Here is a 21,782-nt window from a genome sequence, read left to right as displayed (position 1 = left end):
ACAAGTGTTGTAGCACTTTAGAAGAATTGACCAAGACTGTAAACAAAAATCAGGTGTTAGAGAAACATTGGTGGCCACACTGGGGCTACTGAAGTTACTGCATTAAAAGCAGATTTAAACTTGTGACACAATTATTGCTGATGTTACATGGGATGCTAGTGCAGCTTACAGGAAGTTAAAGCTGCTGGTGCATGCCCCAGCAGAGTTTCTGGTTTTCAAGATCTGGGAAATCAGGTGTGCTGCCTTTCTGAGAATTCCTGCCCATGAAAGTGCATGGTGTAATGGATTGATGAGGCTGCTTTTGATAAATAATGTCATAATTTTTTAAGGCAACTAAAAGTGTACTGTTGTCTCCCTTTTTCAAAGTGACTGATTGTTTGAGGTGTCTTGTGAGACATCTTAAAAGAGTAAATCTAAAAAAACCCCAGTAGGATATGAATCTCTATCAAATCTGCAAACACATCTGAGATCTCTGTATTGTATACCCTTCTTTTTACTTTTTTTTTTAACCCATCAGAAAGAGCCTGTTCAGCTGAGTAGGTCTGTGAGGAATTGCTCTTTCACATGTTGGAGTGTCTGAGTAGCTGTCACCAAACTTTGCCCCCAGGCACTTGTCCTATAGTAGCCAGGTGTCACCAAACACTCCACTCTGACTGAAGTCCACAGCAGTTACCTTGCAAAGTTGTCATGAGGGAGTGAAAACAAGTCTTGGATCAAGAAATCCCACGGGATTCTGGAGTATTTGCTTTGCATTTTTAGTTTTGTTTGTTTCCAATGTTACCTTTGAACGCTGACAGAAAAGCTGATTTTGAGAGCCCTGCTGCTCCTTCTTGTTTTATCTTGTGTAATTGTTAGGGTTTTGTATTACTTAGATTTTCTCTGGCTCTTATTTTTCCAGCATCTGGTGCTGGTAGATCTTTTGATTCTTGGGTGTGCTTTTCAGTATTTTAGAGTTACATTTTACAACACATGTATTTTGCTAAAGGCTTCTAAATTTAACAACTAGAGTAATTAGGAAGTCCAAATGGCATCACACTGATGTATTAACACTCTTTTGCTGGCCCAGAGCATAGTGGGTTTTCTTCTTGCCTGATAACCCAACTATTTGTAATTGCTGTACAGACACATGCTTGATGAAGTATTTGTTACCCTCTATTATTATTGTAAGTTATATTATTTCCTTGTTGGCACTTTTGCTGAATTGTGCTGAAAACTAGGTTAAGAAATTTAATGTCTCCTTAAAGCACAAATACTCAGAGTTAAGAATGAAATAGGAAAATTATCTAAATTCTGATGAACTGTGCTCCTGTGATTGTTTAGAGGGGGCTGTGTTTAGAGCAGACCTCCTGTACAAAAAGGCTGCTCCTCTGCCTTCTGAACCATTCCCACAGAGGATCCACAGGAGAGCCCTGGTACCAGATTCATGTCTTACTAATCCTGCCCTTGCAGTCTTAAGCAACTGATGCTAGGACTGTCGGTCTTGTCATCTGTATATGAATGTAAGCCCTACTGCAAACATCAGGGAGAGAGGGCTTCAGATGTTAATCTGGCCAGTAGGAAGGGCACAGGAGGATCTGAGCAATGGGTCCTTGAGAACATTTGGAAATACTCCAGTGGCACCAGGTTATTCTTTAACACTTAAGACAACAAAGGGACAATTAATTCCAGATTGTCTAAGAGCCAAGAATCAGAGTTCAGCCATAAGGTTTTGTTTGGGAAGAAAGTCTGGAGGGATCATTTTATATTCTTTTTTAATTCTAAACTTGAAATAGCAATGAATTGACTCAGCTGTTGCCTTACAGGTGCTAGTGAGAGTTAGAGCTAGCATCCTGCCCACCTGCAGTCAGGTAGCTGAGGAGTGCTGCAGGATCCTGCCACGCTCCCGGCCATACAGGCTGGTGGGGATGCACAGAGCTGTGTGGCTCATGCCCTGCCTGGGTGTGAGGACTCACACCACACAGCCCTTCTGTTTCTGAGCACCACTCAATGACTTTTATCTAAACAAAGTGTTACAGGCAGCTGCAGGTCATTGAATAATAGGAAATTAATAAAAGGGCAGCACAAATGAGGGTTGCTCTGTGAAGGTTACACTAGAATTCACACCAGCTTTTAACAGATCTACTGTCAGCAGTTTTCTTGGAGAGAATCCTTCCTGGGCCTTTTCTTAAACCTTAAAATAAGTCAGAATGATTCAGCTGTTTTATAGCTGAATTAAAATTGCTATTAAATTTCAGGAAATGTGCACTTAGCATGTGCTGTACCACCTGTAGAGTGTACAGGCTTTGCTGTTAGAGCCTGGGCTTCTGATGATGGCTTTAAGCAATTTGTGACAATGCTGAGAACGTGGCATCAATTGCTGTCTACTCTGCCAGATAAACTGCTTACCTTGAATCTCCTCCTGCTTCCTGAGCCCCAGCCAGAGGGAATGCACAGATGTCAGTGAGGATGTGGTTCCACAGCCCTGCCCCACCCCTGTGTGCCGGTGTGTAGCCGTTTATTGAATGAACTCTGTGGGTGGTGCCAAGGCAGTAGCGACCTCATTGGTGCCTGAGATATGTTGCAATTTCCAGGTCTGGTGTATTTTTCCAAGTGTACAGGCAGTGTGGGGAGGGGAATGCTTTCTTTTCCTGTGGTCATTACAAGGTGACGCCTGCCGAGGTGAGCAGGGCTTGTTGTTGAACAGAGTGCATCACCAATTGGATGCAGCTGATTTACACCTAAGACCAGGCTGGAGAGAGCACTCTTGCAGGAGCCTTGATCTCTGGGAGTTCTGAAGGCTGAAAAAATTGCAGATCACAGAATTTTCACCATGAAGAGCTCCAGAAATGTTCTCTATCTTCTCTTCTTTCACGCTGGTAAGTGTCCTCCAAAAGCTTTTGCTGTGCCATGGGAACTCTGTGTGATGTGAATGGGCAGAAGGAAACTAGAACCACTGAACCACTTCAGAGCTAGTCTCATGTGGCCAGGAAATAAACAGAAGGAAGTAATAGAAAAGCAGTAGAAAAGGCTGTATTGAACACCATGCATATATCTAGACTCATTGGTGTCAAATGTTGTATTTCCCCTGCACTAAATCAATTTCTGGTTCAGTGGTGTCTGTTTTTCACAACAAGGAGCAGTTCTATGACACTTTGTAAAAATAGAAATAATTGCTTTATTTCACTTCTCATGCTCTGTGCAACATGTTGGCTTTTTCCTGTCACTCCCAAATTGTATTGGTGAGTGCTTATAATTTCACTAGAGGTGTAGGCACTGTTTCTGAAGCACTCTTCAGTTCTTCAGAAAACAAATGATCCAAGTTAATTATTTTTCCCCCCATTTTTTTCTGTGAAAGCCCTTGATGCTGTAGTAGTAGCTGTATAAATAGCCATTTGATGTTACACAATGTAGTACCATTACTTTGAGGAGTTATAGGGATGTTTGTCAGTGATAGTTCTGGCTGTGTTAGGATTCTGAGCATATTTCAGATGGAAGTTGCCAGCTTCTGCCATTTTAAGCTTTATATATCTACTGATACACAGAAGGGCCAGAATTGAGAATAAACTTGGGTTCAGACACTGACCTGATGTTTAAAGCTGGTTTTCTTTAGCAGTAGGAAGAGAGGCTAACTGCAGGCCTTGTCTGTGCTCAAGCCCATTTCAGATGGGCTAACTTGTAAGGAAGGAGCGAGGATATTGCCCAGATCTGACTTTCCTCTAACAACAATATTCAGCAATTTCGAAAGGGACCAATAAAGCCTTGGTTTTGATGAGTGAGGAAAAAACCAGTGGATTCATGCTGTTTCACTATTCTGGCTGAAATATAGAGCTAAAAGAATTTTATGTTTCAGGTGTATGGCTGATGATTTTTTCATACTTTTGTGCTTTACCCCCTGTGTGTCTGTGTGTAAAATCAGAAAGCTGAGGCTGAAAAATGGCACTTAGCATACATACACACTGAGAGGCTGAGTCCCCAGATTAATTTCTCTTTGCTTATGTTTATAAAGAGAAAACCCCAAAATGAAAAACAGGAGTTTTCTTCCCTTCCCAAGGAATTAATGGTGAAATTTCACCCTGACAGATGAGGTAGTACAAACATGAAGTTTTTGTGAGGTGTATTTTTACTATGACCTGTTGTAGCTTTCTCCCAACCCTCTTGGTTCTCAGAATTCCTGCAGCTCAGAGGTGGGCAGTTGTTTCTCCCTTTGCTGGCATATGCTGCCATGAAAACTTCCTGTAAGCTTTCCAAGTCTGACTTAGTATTTGTTGACAGCAGTAGATTTGGCTCTGTGTCACAGAGGAGCAGCAAGCCAAACCCAGAGTTTCACTGTTGGATCTTTTGGCATCAACAGTCTTGTTTAGTCTGCAGCCAGGAAGTCAGAAGATGTGCAGGGAGCACTGGCGGGCACTAGCAGAGTCATTTTTAGCTTGCACAGTCAGATATGGCATCTCGGCTCCATGGCACTGGGGGGGAAGTAGAGGGCCACTTGCAGGTATTAGAAAACCACATGATAAATGGTTTACAGCAGACTCCTGCTTAAAAATGGAAATTGTAGACAAGCAGTGGAATATTGTGTCCCTGCTGACGAAAATGACCGTGCCTGTTTGTCCCACGCCTGCGTTGCCATTTCACCGCACTGTCTGCGCACGGTGACCTCTCCCCACAAAAGCAACCAAGTGTTTGTAGCTTTGGCACTTAGGAGGGTGAGGTCTGGGGCTGCTGAAAGGCACCTTTCTTTGCTAATTAATGGAAATCTCCACTACTCAACATCAGTCTTTTCATTCATGGCTCTGCCCTCCCCTTTTCCTGACTGTGGTTATGATCTCTTATGAAAGACTGTTTTGAAGGGCCAAGTTTACTTTTCTAGTTTTCATAACAAGCCTAGTGGCAAGGCTTTTGAGCACCTAAGGTTGCTTTTTTAATACAGACCAATAAGGGCTGATGCCGGACTCCAGATAATAACTAGCAATACTCAAGACATGAGTTGTCTTTGGACAGTCTCTTTGGTTTTGTAGCATATCATTTTAAATAATAGTTTAACATGGTTTTAACTTGATTACGATGGTGTGTTTTGCGAGGTGTTTAAAATAGTCTGGATGCCCTGACCTATTCCATGGTACCTGTATTTCTTATGTCAGAAACAAATGCCATTGGATTTCAGTATCTGAGTCTAATCTTGTGGTCAGTCCAAAAAAACTTCAGTATTCATGTAATTGGAATGAAAGTGGGAATCACCTCTAAGGACTCACAGTGAATTGAGCCCTGATTTTTTTCTGTTTGGGGAGAAAAGCAGAACGAAAGTTTGTCTCTACATGGTAAGCTCTATTCCAAAAGCTCAGATGGGTTTTGTAATATTTTCTCTTGGTGCTGTGTTTGCAGCTCTCGGCCTGGAGCGTGTCCGGTGGTGCACGGTGTCTGAACCAGAACTTTCCAAGTGTAATGACATGAGCAAGGCCTTCAGTGAGGCTGGCATCCTTCCCCCTCTGGAGTGTACAGCAGGGGGGTCAGCTGCTAACTGTACCCAGATGATCAAGGTGAGCTGTGAGTGACACCAGTGTCACTAGTTTAATTTCTCCATGTGCCAAATAATAATCCCCTGGCAAGCTGCACTGTTCTATGGTGAGCGTGTGGCCTTCCAGGCAGCTGAGCCTCTGCTTCCTGGCATTCATGGCTCTGACAAATCAAGGCATATCTTTGTTCAAAAAAGCACAGAAGTATACATATGAACTAGAATGTCAGAATGACCCCATGTCATCTGTTTGGCTGCTCACGAATGGCCAGTCATTAGGAACACAGCTAAGGTCTTAAATATTTCCTCCCAAGTAGTAATCTTTGATTTGGGAATTGTGTCAGATTTATTTAGCAGATATTTAAGAAGGGATGGAGCTACAAGATGCAGACAGTAGTTAAAGCTGTGCTGCTTAGCCTCTAAGTAGATTGTATTTCGATAAACTCTGGATCAAACTCCCATTTCAGGGTCCTGTTATGGAAATTGCTTATAAACAGATGTGCTGAGTGTAATCAAATCAAATCTCCCAATACTGAGACAAGAGAAAGGCAAAGCAGCAAGTGGGGTGAGCAAAGGGCAAACCTCTGTATTAAGCTGCATTAATTCAGCTGCCCAGAGTGTGCTCAGCTTTCAAAAAGAGTGTGCTTCTGGGGAAGGCTTTAAAGACTGTGAACATGTGAATTTGCAAAATGATGTATGCAAAATAATTTCCTCCTTTGGAGGGGGTAGGAAGTAAAAAGTGGATGTTGGAAGAAGTGTGGAGGCAGGTAATCATGGCTGTCATCACTGGCAGGGTGTGGGGGAAGGGAGGGCTGACTGTGCTAATAAAGAATGTTCTTTGTAGATATGTCCGGGAACCAGGTTTCTGGGGCGATGCAACCTGTCAAGGACAAGAGGTTCAGAGGAAGGAAAGGAGATCTGAAAGAACAGTTTGAAGGGAGATGAGGCTGATGATTATGTGGCTAGAAAAAATGAACAGATTTCAAGAACTGATACCTTGTAATTTTAGTCAGTGGAGCAGAATGGTTGTCTGACGACTCAGACTGCCTCATTGCCTCTTGATAAATGCTGTTCTTGAGCAAGGGTGTCAGACTGTATTGAAGAATATCTGAGAGCAGATACTGATACAGATGTGGATCTCACCTTGGGAATAGACAGGGCATTGTAATGTCAGATCTTCTCCAAACCACTTGATTGCTGCATTGCACAGAGGAAGCTGTTAGATTCTGCAAAGCAGATTATATAAAGGGCTGATGAGTGTCTGATTCTGAAATATAGAGCTCATAGAATTGCATTTGCAAGCCATTGGAAATAGCAAGCAGGCAGACAGCATGAGTAAGTTGCTTTCTGATAAAATGAATTTTGACTGTAAGGCTTCAGACAAGACTTTGTCCTTTAGATCTCCTTTTTGCTTTCTCCCCTTGTGCTGATAATCTACTAAATATTCAATCTGGCCTACTCTGGGTAGGACTGTGTGGAATCCCTGAGTTGGCATCTGCACTGAACTCTGATCCTTGAGGCCAAGAAGGGAGCAGGACACAGTGGCTGAAGGGGCAGATGCTGTTTTGTAACACTGCATAACTTGGACTTAGACCTGTGTATGTGTTAGCACATGGATAAAGGAAAAACCCTTTTCGATTGAAGGCGTGTAAAAATTAAGAAATACCTAAATATTTAACTAGGGAACCTGACAATATTTAATGTGAGTTGATTTTCAGCAGGTCTTTAAAACACTTATGTAGGTAATTCTCAAATGTTGTGACACACAGAAATAAACTTCCTCTGAAAACAATGAAGAGAGGATTACCATCACAGGTATACTTAATAAAAAATTGTAGCCAAGTCCTGTGCTTTTGCTAAATTTATTGGCAAATGCTTGCTGAAAATAAAAATGCCCATGCTGCTGTTGATATGTCACCTCAGCAATAATTGTGTGTTATTTAAAGGAGAGATCTGTAGCCTGAAAACTACTTCATGTTAAAAACAATAGACCTTTATTGTCCTGTGCTATTTTTACAAAAGCTATTTATCAGAGACTCTGCGTCTAAACTGAGCTCAAAGTTTCTGCTTTGCAGTCAAAAAAGTGCTATTTCCTATGAAAATATCGCCATATAATACCTCATGGTTTCTGAGGCAGCCCTTTCCATTTTATCTGCTCTACTTTTGGTCCCCCACCAATTCTAGAAGCTCATTATGTTCTCCCTAAGGGTAAGAGCCTTCTAACTCCCCCCTCCTCTCCTGTCATGTCCCTCCTAAACCACAGATTGTATTTGATTCCTGCACTGTCCTATGGTCTGACCCTCACCAGTGGAATATTACATCTAGTTATTCTGAAGAATTGTGTCTGTTCTTTAAGATGCAAATATCTCCCAATCCCAACCCCACTTCAGGTTCCCTTGGATTTGTTCAGCTCTCATTCATGAGAACATCTATTGTTTCAGCTGATTAATGAATATAATCTTTTTTCTTTTTCAAGCCAAACAAGCAAAAGATTTCAAATAACATGGCAACTTCAAATCTGGTTTAGATGTCAACATTGGCATATTACCTGTGCTCTCACAAAATGCCTTAAAAAATGTTCAAGCTCTTTATGTGGTTCAGCCTGTGGGAAGCTGCTGTGGTGTGCTAGGCAGTCCTAGCCCTGCCCTGCCAATGCTTTGCAAGCTCCCAAGGCATGGAGAAACTAAATTACCCCCTCCAGGGCCAAAACAGAGGTCAAGCAAACTGATAAGAAACTTGGAATTAGCTTAGAAATGCAAAATATCCCACTGCTGATTATTTTCTCAGCAATATCTTGTCTGGGTGTGAAATGGCCTCTCCTGGCTCCCATAGGTTCAGTAGCCAGAGGGAGCTGATTGTGCTGCCAGGGGTGTGTGCAGCAGTTCTGCTGGCCCTGCTGCTGGGTATCCCCATCCTGTGCTCTCCAGAGCATCCTGCAGCTGTAGCAGCATCCCAGCAAGCTTGGTGTTACAGTCACCAGAAAACACCTGCTGTTGCTGGGCACCTTCCCAAAAGTGGATGCCTCAGATTTGTATCCTCCCAGTTTGAGCAGTCTTTTTAGATACTTTCCTCCTTCTCAGGAAGCCATTGCCACCTGCTCCCCCACTCACAAAATGCATGTGTGCCTTGTGCTGAGCCACAAGCCAGCAGGCTCTAAGGGTGCTTTGGAGTGCACTTTGGCATTCAGATTTTGTAGCCCCAAAAATATTATTTTGAACTATCTGTGTATGATCTAAAAATGTATCTACTTTATTTAAATCTTCAAGCTTTGGGGCACTAGCTGCAGAATGAAACTTAAAATTGCTGGGCTTCAAGATCTAGCTGAGAGCTGCAGCATCCATTTCTAAGGTTCCTTTGTAGTATAAAGACTGATGAAGCCATCATTGTGCAGGGCTGGTTTCTGCATGGCTTCTGCAGGAAGGCTGTTTTGAAGGTCTAAAATCCCACTTGGTAAGAGTTGTTCAGAAATTTGTGCGCCCTTTAAATAATTGGATAAAAGAAAACACAAATGCATATTAACTAAGGGCCTCTTCTAAATGCATGGGCACTCTGGTTGTTGATAACTACTGATAATTAAGGTTTAACATGTATTCTGCCCTTGTGTCTGCACAGGATGACTTGGCAGATGCAGTGACCCTGGATGGCCGTTGGATTTTCCAGGCTGGAAGGGAGCATGGTCTGAAACCTGTGGTTGGGGAAGTATATGATCAAGGTATATTCTGACTAAATACCTTTTAGTTTACTTAAAATGCATAAGAAAAAGCTTGTATCCTTCTTGCATTTTATTTGGAGTCTTCTTGAAGACTCTAAGCAGTGGGTAGGGGTCAGGTTCCCTCTTGGTTGCTCCTGCCTGTAACAGACTGTTTGGGGAACCAGGACACAGGGCTGTGGCCAAGCCTGTCCTGAAGCATTTAGGTCAGAGTAGCTGTTCCTGTAATAAATTTGTTGGGTTGGTTTTTGATTGTTGTTTACTGTCTCTCTGCTTTCTATGTCCTCTGTTCCATACTTTATAGATGAATGAATTGCTAAGCATAAATCACTAGGTTTATCTCTCAGTCCTATACATTGGAATAATTAGATTTTGTTTTTACTAATGTATGATAACCTGCTGGAAGAAAGGAAGTACTAGATTCTGCTTCTTGTCTGGGTGATCTTAAGCTTTGATTTCTGTTCAAGGCAGAGACAGTAACTCAGTGGTGGCTTGTCATCCTGACCAAGAGCTCAGTATCAACACATTTGTGTAGTTCAGAGCTGGATGATGCCCCTCCTAACTTTAAGATGCAAGGGAGGGGAGAGCTCTGAAGAAGTTTGCTGGCAGTGCTGTCCCATCACTCTATTGTGAGATGGAGCTGGATTTGTTTTGTAGCTGGGTCTTAGTGTTACCTGGCCAAAGGCATCTTCAGAAGTGGCTGTTGGGGTCAGTCCATAGGATCCTGGATCATCTGCAGCAGCCCCCACCCTGTTAAATGCATCATGACTCTGGTGAGGGACCTGTACTTTGGCTTCTCAAAACCAAATGGGCCTCAGGATCCAGAGGCTGACTTTCGCCATTAGTCAGGCTATGAGCTCAAATCAGAGAAATGTGGAAGAAATTTAGTGATTTCTGATCTAAATAAAGTCAGATTGAATGACCTTATGATCACTTCACACCCTCAGCTCTTGACTCTGAGTTATATTAAACTGTAAAACAATGATAATGAAATCAGCTGGGATGCTCCAGAGACATCAGTTGACTCTGCTGTAACAAAATTAGGATCCACTGTGGAATAAATTATATTGGTTTCAATTCAATCCAAATATATTGAGAGTAATAGAAAATTTCTTTCTGAAAGGAACCTCACTTTCAAAGCAGAGTGACCTCCAAAGTTAGAGCAGATTGCCTGTGGACTAAGACATTTCACACTGAAAAAGTTACGGGGTACCCTGATTCACAGTAGGTGGGGTCTCAGCAAGGATGTGAACATAGTGGGTAGGGTAGGCACAGGAGTCCAAAAATCAGTGTATGTCACTGTAATGCTACTGTGGGGCTACTCAGGTTGTTTCTCTTTCTTCCCATGCTGCAGAGATTGGAACTTCCTATTATGCTGTGGCTGTGGTAAAGAGAAGCTCCAGCATCACCATGGGGAGCTTGAAGGGAGCGCGCTCCTGTCACACTGGCATCAACAGGACTGCGGGCTGGGACGTGCCCGTGGGGCACCTCACTGACACCGGGCACCTGGCACCAATGGGCTGTGACCTTCCACAAGGCAAGGCTTACAGGGCAAACATCCCTTCAGCAATGCTCTCCCAGTGATCTTGGGACCCTCTGTGTGTGTACAGAAATGTGACTCAGCTGCTGTTTTGTTCTTTGACTTTGATGCTCCTTGTAGGATTCTAATGTAGGTCTGATGAAGACTGCAGGGTTTTTGGCTGTTTTAAACTTGGAAACTATCTTTTAAGAAGAAAATAACTTGTGCCTTCTGGATCTTTTTAGAGATGTACTGTGTGGATGTGTTAAAATGAAATTGATCTTGTTTATTCATTGCTAAAAATGCCTCATTCTAATTTTGCATTTAGCTGTAAGTGATTATTTCAATGCAAGCTGTGTTCCTGGAGCAAATGGTGTGAACTATCCCAAATCCCTCTGTCAGCTCTGCAAAGGGGACTCAGAAGGACAGAACAAATGTGAACTAAATTCCCAAGAGCAATACTATGACTACAGTGGGGCTTTCAGGTAAAAATGATCTGTCAATTTTTTTATTGCTGTACCCTCTCCACAGTCATAATGTTCAGGCTTCACTGACAAGAAATTGAATCTACAGAGCTTCCAGTTGATCTTGTTAGAAGTCTATAGTTTTGTTAGGATAGCCACACTTTTAACCTGACTGATCAAAAGTAATTCTTAACCCACTATTTCAGGTATTAATATCTGAATATTAAAACCAAATGGGCATTTAGCACATATACTGGGCAGGGAAAGCCCACTGCTATTTGCTTTGTCCAGCAGCTGTTTGACACAATCTGAGTGTTTCAGCAAGCTTTGCTGACTTACCTTTCCCAGTGAAACCTGATGATCCTTGGAGCCTGAGAGCTGAACTGGTGCCCTACTTGGCTATTTCAATTATCCCACCTAGCTGCTCTGAATTATCGAGTTGCTCTGCCCTCCATTTTTGCACACTAATCTTTTTTTCCTCCTTCCCATCTGTGTGCTGTGTTGCAGCTCCCAGGCCCCAAGTCGTAGCATTTACAAGGGCAGAATTTGCTTATGAGAAGCACTTGCTCCTCTCTGTGTATTCCCCAAAGGACTGTGTGACTGCCTCAGACACAGAGCTGTCCTGGACAAAGAAGGTCATGGTGTTTGTCCCAGGCAGAACTGAACATGTTGTTCATATTCACCAGATGACAATGATAGTTTACTTCATGCTCCAACAGCCTCTAGTCTCTGCCTTGAGCAAAACTCTGAGCACAAGGAAATAGGTCAGTGTCTGTGGCTGATGGAACGGAGCACAGAGCCCTCGGGCTGTCAGCTGGCAGTGGCCAGAGCACAGGGGTTTTATAATGCCTCTTTGTGGTTGGATTTATATTTATTAGGTGTTTGGCTGAAAATGCTGGAGAAGTTGCTTTTGTGAAGCACAGCACAGTGCCTGAATATACAGATGGTGAGTAATCCTGAAGCTTGTTGAATAATGGCTGCAAGGTCATTATACAGTGTTTGTAATAACAGTACAATATCAAATATTTGATGTATTTTGAATTGAGGAATCAGCAAATAGATTGAGATAGAGAATTTTTTTAAATGCTTGATAGTTTCAGTATAAGGTGAAAGGTGGAATATTAAGCTGCTTCTGGAAAGAGACGTTCAACGGCAGAAACCTCTTTTTGTATAGATCTGGACTGTTACATTGCTCCAGCCTGCCAAGGGATTCAGTGGAGACTAAAAGAGCATTAACCTGCCTTATCTGGCACTATGTGAAAACTACCTTGAGCATAACATTGCTTTAATATGTCTGGCCCAGGGGAAAAATCCCCAAAAAATGTTGTACGTGATCCTAAACTAGGGATGCTCTTGATAGTGCTGCAGACCCCAGCACAGCTCAGTGCAATCTCACAAATGTTATGGGACTATAGGACCATGAGGATGCACAGGATAGGCTGTGCAATCAGGAATAGTTCAGAGGAGATGTGTGTTCTGCTCCACATGTGTAAGTGGGGCTTGGAGCCAGAAGCATCAGCCCCAGCTGATGTCTGTCCCCCTCCTGTGGTTTCAGGGAGAAGCCTTTCCTCCTGGGCCCAGCGGCTGCGCTCCCAGGACTTCCAGCTGCTGTGTAGGGATGGCAGCAGAGCTGATGTGACAGAGTGGAGGACCTGCCACCTGGCCAGAGTCCCTGCTCGGGCCGTGGTTGTGCGGCCTGACACAGATGGGACAGTTCTCTTCCAGCTCCTCAACCAGGGACAAGTAGGAGGCCATTTCTTCATTGCTCCTTTGTGTTTTAGAAGGGCTCTCCCAGCTGTCTAAGCAGACTGAAAATGGGATATCTGAGCTCCTTTGGCTCTGTGGGGTTTGAAGGTGTATGGGATGTCACACATCCCACACAGAGCAATGTGTGACAGGTTCTTTCTTCTTTAACATTGCAGCAAAGATTTAATGGGGTGGGTGCCAAGTTTCAGATGTTCGACTCTGCCGTCTACGGCGCCCAGAATCTTCTGTTCCGAGATGCCACCACAGAGCTTGTTGCAATCACAGCTCAGAATTACCAGGCATGGCTGGGGGATGAGTATCTTCGTGCCATGCAAGCTCTGAGCTGCAACCCCAATAGTAAGTTGTCTGTAGATTCCTCTTTATAACCAAGAAAAAAGATAGCTGATAACACAGATCATCTTGATTCTGGTTTATTTTCTTCTCTGGTTATGGCAAGATGCCAGTCTGATCTTTGAGCATGGGCAAAGGTCACTTTTTGACCTAGAAACAATACTGTATTAACATTTTCCTGGGCAAATTGTCCAACTTTGTTATAAGATGCAGGCATTTTCTACCCTTTCTTGGTGTATGAGAGGCATTAATCTGGTAAGCTGCTACTGCTGCCTGGTACTTAATTCCTTACCTGCTGACAAGGGGAAATAATAATGTGCTGCTGCACAAATCCCCAGGTAGTCTATAAAAATGGATGAATGGATTCCTAGCAGAGGATTTCCCCCCTAAGCTGAAGGAACCCCTCAGTTGCTCTTTATTGAAGCATTATGGTCTTTCCTGCAATCAGAAGAAGCTAGAAATTACTTGATACACTTTCTGGGAAAGTCAGAAACACAAGTTGCAAGAGTCTTTGCCTTAAGAAGCCTAAAAATCCTGGCAACTGAGCCTCCCAGATGTGATCTGTGCTGTGGCAAAGCCCTTCACCTTTCTGATTTGTCTCTTCTGGGCATTGCAATGTGACTGTCAGATGTGACAGGGTGTATCAGGGTGTATACAGGTTGTATTCAGGGTGGCTTTTTGCTGCACTCCACTAACATACTACAGCTGGGTTTAATGGTCAGTAATTGTAGGAACTGTTCCTTTGCTGTGGAGAGATTTGCAGTGCAGACATCACTGCTCATCAGGGAGTGCCCTGGTTCCTGGTCAGTTGTAAGTCTGAGCTGGAGGGATGGGGAGCAACACAGAAGCAAATATTTTTCAATAACACGTATGGGACACACGTGACAGTGGGCAGTGTGAATCCTTGTTGTGTACTGCAGAGAAAGTGAATGTAGCATTTGCTTTTCAATTTTGTGCAGCAATGCCAGAAAGCCTGAACTGGTGTGTTGTGTCCACTGAGGAGATTTGGAAATGTGGTGAAATGGCCGTTGCCTTTAGAAAAAAGAATTTGAAGCCAGCAATTCAGTGTATTTCAGCCAAGACAAAGGAAGAGTGCATGGAGATGATCCAGGTAGGCTGCTACAATCCTTGTGCCATAAACCAAATGAGCAGAAGCTGCTCTCTGCTGGGTAGGTGAGGTTAAATATGTGCACTCACTTTGGTGACAGGCAGGAACACTGGATTTGAAGGAGATGATCTGTAGCTCAGATGCTCTGGATGAGCCTGAACCCTGATGATCTTTGCCTGTGATGAGGGCACTGTTTCCCAGCTATGTCTAGCCTGAGTCTGTGAAATCTCCTGTCCCTGTTTCACTGTGCACATTTGGGAGGTTTTCTTTAGCAGTGTGATGCTCTTCTGCTGTAAGCCTTGCCCTTCAGGGTGCCACAGGTGTGACCATAAAGGTGTCATCATTGTAGTGGGGAAAGGATGTGCTGGGTTTTTTCACAGAAATCCTATGTTTTATTTTTCAGAAAAAGGAAAGTGATGCTGTAGTTCTGGGTGGAGCTGATATTTACACAGCTGGGAAGACATATGGCCTTATACCAGCTGCTGGAGAAAGTTACTCTGGTAAGAAGATCCAAAAACATAAATACTGACTTTATTTTCCCAGGTTGTTTGAAAACAACACTAAAACACAGTCCTTGTTCCCAGCCCCGCTGGGAAAGCTGTTTTCAAAGGAAATAAGAATTATTTCCCTCACATCATAGATAGAGGAGGATATGAGATGAGCTTCTACAGTGAGGCTACTTTCATCTGTCCTGCTGCAGGACCAGGTTGAGTCTTTGGCAATTTTGAGTCTTGTACTTCTTCATTTGTTTTTTGAATTCTGAAAAAAAAATATTTTCATTGGAAAAAATTAGTGTTCATAAAGTCAAAATATTTTTAAGAGAAGCAAAAATACAGAAATTGCACAGTAGATTTTAGTTACAAGCAAATTCTTTCTGTCAGTGTGGCTGCTTCAGTCACTGATTAAAAGAGGGCTTGTATCCACGGTGTCACTAAGGCAGAATTCAAATTTGCTGCAAAATTCATAGAACTTTTAATACAGGTTTGAAGTTTTCACATAAAAATAACTTCTTGAAGCAGATTTGCTGAGTTACTTATGGCCCTGAATGTTGTTTTTCAGAGGGATGTGTTTATAAGAGCTGGTGGGAGCAAGAACACTTTCTTCATCTTGTCTGTGGATTATTCAGTTCAGGTGTAAGCAGTAGCATTTTACAGACCAGAGGTGAATGCAGCAGTGTGAGGCAGCAGAAGTGAAGAGCAATTCCATGTACATCCATGCTGCCTGACTAGCAGATTGTTGGTGCAATTGAAGTTGCCACCATATAAGTGTAATGGATGCACAGATGATCACTAAGCTGTGGGAATGCATAAGAGAAGCTGTAATGTGTTGTGTGTTTTTTTCTGTTTATTTTACAAGCTGATGACAGCAGCAATGCATACTATGCTGTGGTGTTAGTGAAACGAAATGTGTCCAATGCATTCACCATCAGTGACCTGAGAGGGAAGAAGTCCTGCCACACAGGACTGGGGAGAAATGCTGGATGGAATATTCCCATTGGTGTACTCATTAAGAGGGGGATTATTAAGAACAGAAACTGTAATATTCTCAAGGTAAGAAAACAGTAATACATATAAAAAAGATAGTAATAGTCTAATGATAAACTTTAATTAGGGAAGTGTTTTTGATATTTCATAGCTCTGTATTTATAATATCTGTATTAATCATACCCCTATTTGTGAAGGGGTATTGTGTTTTTAATATATTGATTTGAAATTTTAAGTTTGCCACCAGTGTGGACTAGTGGAGGGGTCTGAAAATGTTACATCTAACATGAAAGTATTCCCTTTCTTTGTCACAAAATAATTGTCTAATTTAGGTTGGAAGGGACAGTTTGAGGTCATCTATTCCAAGCAACTGCATAAAAGGTCTGGTAGTTCATATTGCTCAGGGCTGTGTCCAGGCAGGTTCTGAGAAAGTCCTAGGACAGAGATTACACACAACCTCTCTAGACCCTGTCCAACTACTTACCATCCTTGGTACAAAGGATTTCTTTTCTTATATCTAATCAGAATTTTCCTTCTCATAACTATGGTTTGTTTCTTCTCATCCTTTTGCTCTGCACCGCTGAGAAGGATCTGGCTCTGTCTTCCTGAAAAACCTACCATGTAGATTAAGATAACAATACACTGTTAGTTGTCTTATTTCCAGGCTGACCAAGTCCAGCTCTCAGCCTGGTAAATGCAAGTTGTGTTTCAGCCCTCTGAGCATCCTACTGTCCTTCCACTGTATCAGCTCTAGACTGTCCATGTCCTTTTAACACTGCAAGCTCAGAGCTTGCCACGGATGTCAGAGGAGAACCTTCACTTCCTTGACTGCTCCCCCAGCACACCCTGTTATCCTGAGCACTGGTGATGCATCCTGGTGCCTCTGTCCAGGATTTTATTGCATTTATTTTCAGCTGCATTAGGTAATGAAACATGCAGCACAACAAGACAAAAATCTGTAAACATGGAACTCCACATTCTAATTTTGCTTGCCTTCTTATCTATCACCTAGGAAGCTCTTTGCTTTCATTACATAGTCAGCTAAATAGTGCTCTAAAAATATTTTAGAAGTTCTAGTTTGTGAATTCCAGTAAGGCAGCTGTAACTTTATTTCTAGTGTTCTACTGAAACCTGCCTTGGTTATAACTTCATGATGTCTGCCTTTTTTTTTGTGAAGAGCCCACACTTTTCATTCCTTATGTTGGTTCTGTCTTTCCCCAGCTGTGAGTGAGTTTTTCTCTGCCAGCTGTGTCCCTTCAGCTGAGCAGGACAATTACCCAGCCAAGCTCTGTCAGCTGTGTATTGGGGATGAGAGTGGAAACAACAAATGCAGTGCAAGTAGCAAAGAACGTTACTACAGCTACAGTGGAGCCTTCAGGTAACTGGTACCCACAGCTGTGACTCAGTGTCAGCCTGGCAACATGCAGGGAGTGCCTGCCTTCCATCCCAGTCAGCAGGCAGAGGTTATTGTTGCTATAAATGAGGTGGGATGTGTGTCCCCAGATGTCCTCACCAGTGCAGGTATGGTGTAAGGCATTGCACTGGCTCGTGTCACAGCCTTTGCCAGCTGCCTTGCAGACAGCCAGGTGGGAAAGCAGGGAAGCAGGTACACAGCTGCCAGGATCTGGCTGCTGTAAGTCCCTGCAGAGAGTGACAGGCTCGTGACAGGGAGCCTGGAGGGTGTCTTCACTACTCTGATTCATTGGTGGCTGTAGGTGAAGGTAGATTTCTGTACAGCACAAACAGCTGTGGCCAATGTTGATTTACCAAATCCTCTTCAAAACAAAGTATGTTAAAAATAGAGGGGAGAAAATAATATAAAATGGAACAAACACTTTGTGCAATAGTGTACATGTACAGATGGGGCTATACCCAAAGACTCTGAAACTCTTAGATATGGAAGGAGCACTTCCTTTTCCTGACCTTCACCTCAGAAGGTAATGCTGCATGGAACAGCTGGCAGAAAGCCACCTTTTCCCTTCAGGGAGGAGACTTCAACAGCAGCTGCCTGGTAAATAATGAAGTGTTAGATTTGGATAACTACTTTTTGCAAATCTATTTAGTTGAGTCCAGCTGCTCTGCTGGGTACAAGCCTTGCAGGCAAACTCCAGATCCTCTGCTGTACTTCATGGATTAAAGAGCCAGCTCCCAGTCAGGAGATGGATGAGCAATAAATGCTGTTACAGGCTGCATGAGCCTTGCTCATAATTCTAAGATTGTGCATTTGATAAAAGGGCCCATACAGTCAAACTTTATATGAAGATCACTTTTTGTTTTTAAGGGAAAAGGTGCTTAATTCATTGAGAGATGTGGGAAGTTTTAAGTATTTAAAATGGTAGAATTTGGGTGAAAAAACAGAGGACTGCAGTCTTCTACAAGGTAGGGGTAGATCTATCTGTGCCACTTAGGTGATCCCCTCTGAAAAAAGAATGAATTATGGAAGGTGATTCAGATGGACTTAAAATTCAGATTTCCAGATTCCTTCAACTCTGGCTGTCTTCAGACTAATTTGATAGAGGTGTGAGAGGCCATTCAGTTTGTATATATACCACTGGCTGGAGCAAATCAAACTGCACAGAGTACTGAAAAATCTGTTAGGAAAGTTTTTTCTGATGGGGAAATGTACTGAAGAGCCCCACTGAGTCCTTGTTCTCTGTGTGACAGTGTCAGCCACATCGTGACTTATCACCTTTAATTGGAACTGTTGATGTTAAACTAGGTGCAATTGAAATATATGTATTTTGGGTAACTGTTACCAGTCATAACTTTCCTAACCATAACTAACAGTCATAACAGTCATAACTAACTAATATGCAGTATTTTGTACTGCATAAGCCATGCAGTTTACAGCTTTACATCCATTTCATTGGTTTCGTTACTTTGTTTTAGGAAATGCTTCTTGAAAACACTTATAGAATAAACTACATAGGAAAGGAGGTGGTTTTAGGGTCTCTTGGCATGTTGGGCTACTTCTGCTTCAGAAAATTAGAAGAAACTTTGGAAATTGCATTTAGATTAACTGGAGATCTCCAATGTACAGGGCTGCAAATGCTACACTGAATATCACATAATAGATCTCCTGTTTCTTTACTCATTTAGTATTGGTCTTTCTTGTTGTTTTTCACACTGTTTTCAATAATTTTTTCTACTCTATTCCACTCTTGAAATTTGTAATTCAGAATATTTTTTTAATATTTTTTTGCTCTTCTCTCCATCCAAGATTTCTCTGGTTTTTCTTACTAACTTTGGGTCCAGTACATTTGCTTGCAGGAATGCCTGTAAAAAAAATGCATTCTGAACCTATGAGTTATTAAAAAATGTGGTTCACCTAAAGATGCTTTGAATTGAAAGCATTTATATCTTTGACTTCCTTTAGGTGCCTGGTAGAGGATTCTGGGGATGTGGCCTTTGTGAAGCACTCTACAGTGTTTGAGAACACAGATGGTACTTGGTTTTACATGTCTCTTTATTATAATTCAATTATTTTTTCTTGCTTTAAAGCATTCATTGCTTGACAATGATCTGTTTCTTTTTTTCAGGTAAAAACACTGCTAGTTGGGCCCAAAAGTTGAAGTCCAGTGATTTCCAGTTACTGTGTCCAAATGGTGCCCGTGCTGAAGTCACCCAGTTTGCCAATTGTCACCTGGCTCAGGTGCCAGCTCAGGCTGTTATGGTTCACCCAGATGTCAATGTTTTTGCTCTATATGGACTACTGGACAGAGCCCAGGTACTAATAATCCTTTTATTTTTGGGGGGAGTTATAAATGGTCTTACACAGTCCAGGGATAAAGACAACAGGACCACACTGCCATATCCTGCCTCATGGCACTGGCAGCATGTGCACAGTGCACAGTCCTGTTGGGAGTGTGACAGAGAAAGTGAAATACTACCCATAGGACTCACCCAGTAAAACCACCCTGGTACTCAAGGGATTTCAACCTTTTGCCCAGCCACTGGTTGCAGTAATAATTTCCCTGGAGCTTAAGGTGTTTTCCCATGGCTGTCCCCCGTTTCTGCGTTGTACTAACGCTTTTCCATTCTGGAATTTTCATTGGAATGCAGTAGGACTTTGCTGGGTTTGTTTATGCTGCAGCCATGTCCATGGTAAGCCACGCAGGCAGAGTGTGCCTGGCTGCCACAGTGAGGTTCCTTCTTCTCCATCCTGAAGTTAATTAATTCAAAATCAAGACTGAGCAATATCTCTGCTAGGCTTCAGTCATGTCTGTAACTCCTGGGCAGCCAAACCCTGTATTGCATAACAATATTGAGGGCAAGAGAGTTTTTAAAAATTACAGCTCCTTTTCCAGATAGTAACTAAAAACACAAAATCACAAATGCTGTTCATGTAATTGCCAGTGGCAGAATTCTGTATCTGATCTACTGGAGCATCTAAAAGCAAACGTGTAAGAGAGATTCTGCAATTGTGTATGAATTTTTAATCTACAAAACGGTTCCTATCATCTTTCATGTTGGATGACAGCAACATGGCACTTCATCTTGCAAAATGCTGAGAATTTTTCATCATTTTCAGGTCTACTTTGGAAATAGCAGCAATGGAAATGGATTCAAAATGTTTGATTCTTCAGCTTTTCAAGGAAAAGACTTGATTTTTAAGGATTCTACTGTTGAGATTGTGCCAGTGAAAGAGAGGAGAACATACACAGAATGGCTGGGGAGTGAATATATTGAGTCCCTTGAAGGGATGCAAACACCCCAGTGCTCTGGGGCAGGTAACAGGATAACACAGTACTCCCTCATGGCTACTGTCATTCCCCTGCTTGCTCTGTGTCAGATACAAGGCCTGGACTAGCATGGTCCAAGTGGGAACTTCCAGGCCACCTCTGCCCTGCCACTTTCTCTTCAGAAAAGCTGCTGTCTGGATAACATGCTGTGCTACCACGTGAATGCCTCTTCCTGCCTCTTTGCAGGGCAAGTGCCAACAGCATCTGCTCATCAGGGAGTGGGGTAGGGCTGGAAGCTGCCCCTGTCTGTGTGGATGGGGTGGAATTTGGGGCAGAAACCAGCAATACAGTATCAACATGCTTTACAAGATCAGTCTAAAACTGGAGCATCTCTGCTGTTGTTGCTGATATTGAACCACCCAGGATTCCCAAGAACTGTTAGATGGATTCTGGGTTTCTGACCCGTAGAAGAATTTCTTGGAAGGCAATATCAAAACTCTTGTCTAGTGAATTCTCTCTCTAGTCGCCTCCTGGCTGGCTATGCTCAGACTCCACATCCCTGCTTACCCATCCCACTCTGTTTCTCCTGAGCTCTGCTGCCACAGAGGTTAAGTGCACAGAGAATGGACAGGCTGTGAATAAAGACCAGTCCAGCTTCTGCCATGGACAGTCTTCTACCTTCCAGCAGAAGAAAGTACAGGAAATTTCAAAAATCACCGGATGAAAAAGAAGCCCAGAGAGACTGGAAGGGGGATTACCATCTTTGACAGATAAAAGAACAAAGCCAAATGTGAGCATCCACTGAGCTTATTGACTTTCCACACCCAGTTCTCTCATGGCTGGCCAGAGATGTCCTGTGATCTTTAGTTTGATGCAGCCTTCATCAAGAACCTCATGACTGTCCTCCTTCCACAGGGGGCAATCCTGAGTGCCTTGTGCCTGAAATTTGTATTTGCTGTACGGGAAACAAAGTACTTCACTTCTGAGTAGCCATTTCTACTGGCTGTAGTATTCAGGTTTTATTTTTATCCATAGCTGCACTATTCACAGATGTTGCTGTGCTGCTGGCAGGCACTGGCCTCCTGACTTTAGAGACCCCCCATATGATCCTGGGATGAACAGACATGTAGTGTAATAAAAACCTGGTAAAGCCAGATAGCAATCACATAAATAAGTGAAAATAGCAAATAAACATGAAAACTTTATTCACACTTTAACCAGCCTGGTAGCT

The 21,782-nt window shown here is 42.7% G+C and overlaps 1 protein-coding gene across 1 annotated transcript; it reads left to right on the top strand.

Moving 5' to 3' along the window:
* Positions 1-70: 70 nt before the first annotated feature.
* Positions 71-21,768, top strand: MELTF (melanotransferrin). The gene is made up of 15 exons (XM_036388489.1): positions 71-2,855; positions 5,359-5,513; positions 9,101-9,200; positions 10,552-10,734; positions 11,045-11,201; positions 12,059-12,126; positions 12,736-12,923; positions 13,103-13,283; positions 14,237-14,388; positions 14,789-14,885; positions 15,742-15,930; positions 17,085-17,247; positions 19,246-19,313; positions 19,409-19,596; positions 20,401-21,768. The coding sequence occupies exons 1-15, from the start codon at positions 2,810-2,812 to the stop codon at positions 20,677-20,679; spliced, it is 2,214 nt and encodes a 737-aa protein (XP_036244382.1). The 5' UTR covers positions 71-2,809; the 3' UTR covers positions 20,680-21,768.
* Positions 21,769-21,782: the final 14 nt, after the last annotated feature.

This window comes from Molothrus ater, chromosome 10 (assembly GCF_012460135.2).
Source record: "Molothrus ater isolate BHLD 08-10-18 breed brown headed cowbird chromosome 10, BPBGC_Mater_1.1, whole genome shotgun sequence".
NCBI classification, from domain to species: Eukaryota; Metazoa; Chordata; class Aves; order Passeriformes; family Icteridae; genus Molothrus; species Molothrus ater.
The sequence above is the reverse complement of the archived record's forward strand: the minus strand, read 5'-3'. Positions and strand labels throughout refer to the sequence as shown.

Coding starts and splice junctions, on each gene's coding strand:
- MELTF (XM_036388489.1), top strand. CDS start 2,810: ATGAAGAGCTCCAGAAATGTTCTCTATCTTCTCTTCTTTCACGCTG. Junction 5,514..9,100: donor ACTGTACCCAGATGATCAAG/GTGAGCTGTGAG, acceptor GTGTCTGCACAG/GATGACTTGGCAGATGCAGT. Junction 14,389..14,788: donor AGTGCATGGAGATGATCCAG/GTAGGCTGCTAC, acceptor TTTATTTTTCAG/AAAAAGGAAAGTGATGCTGT.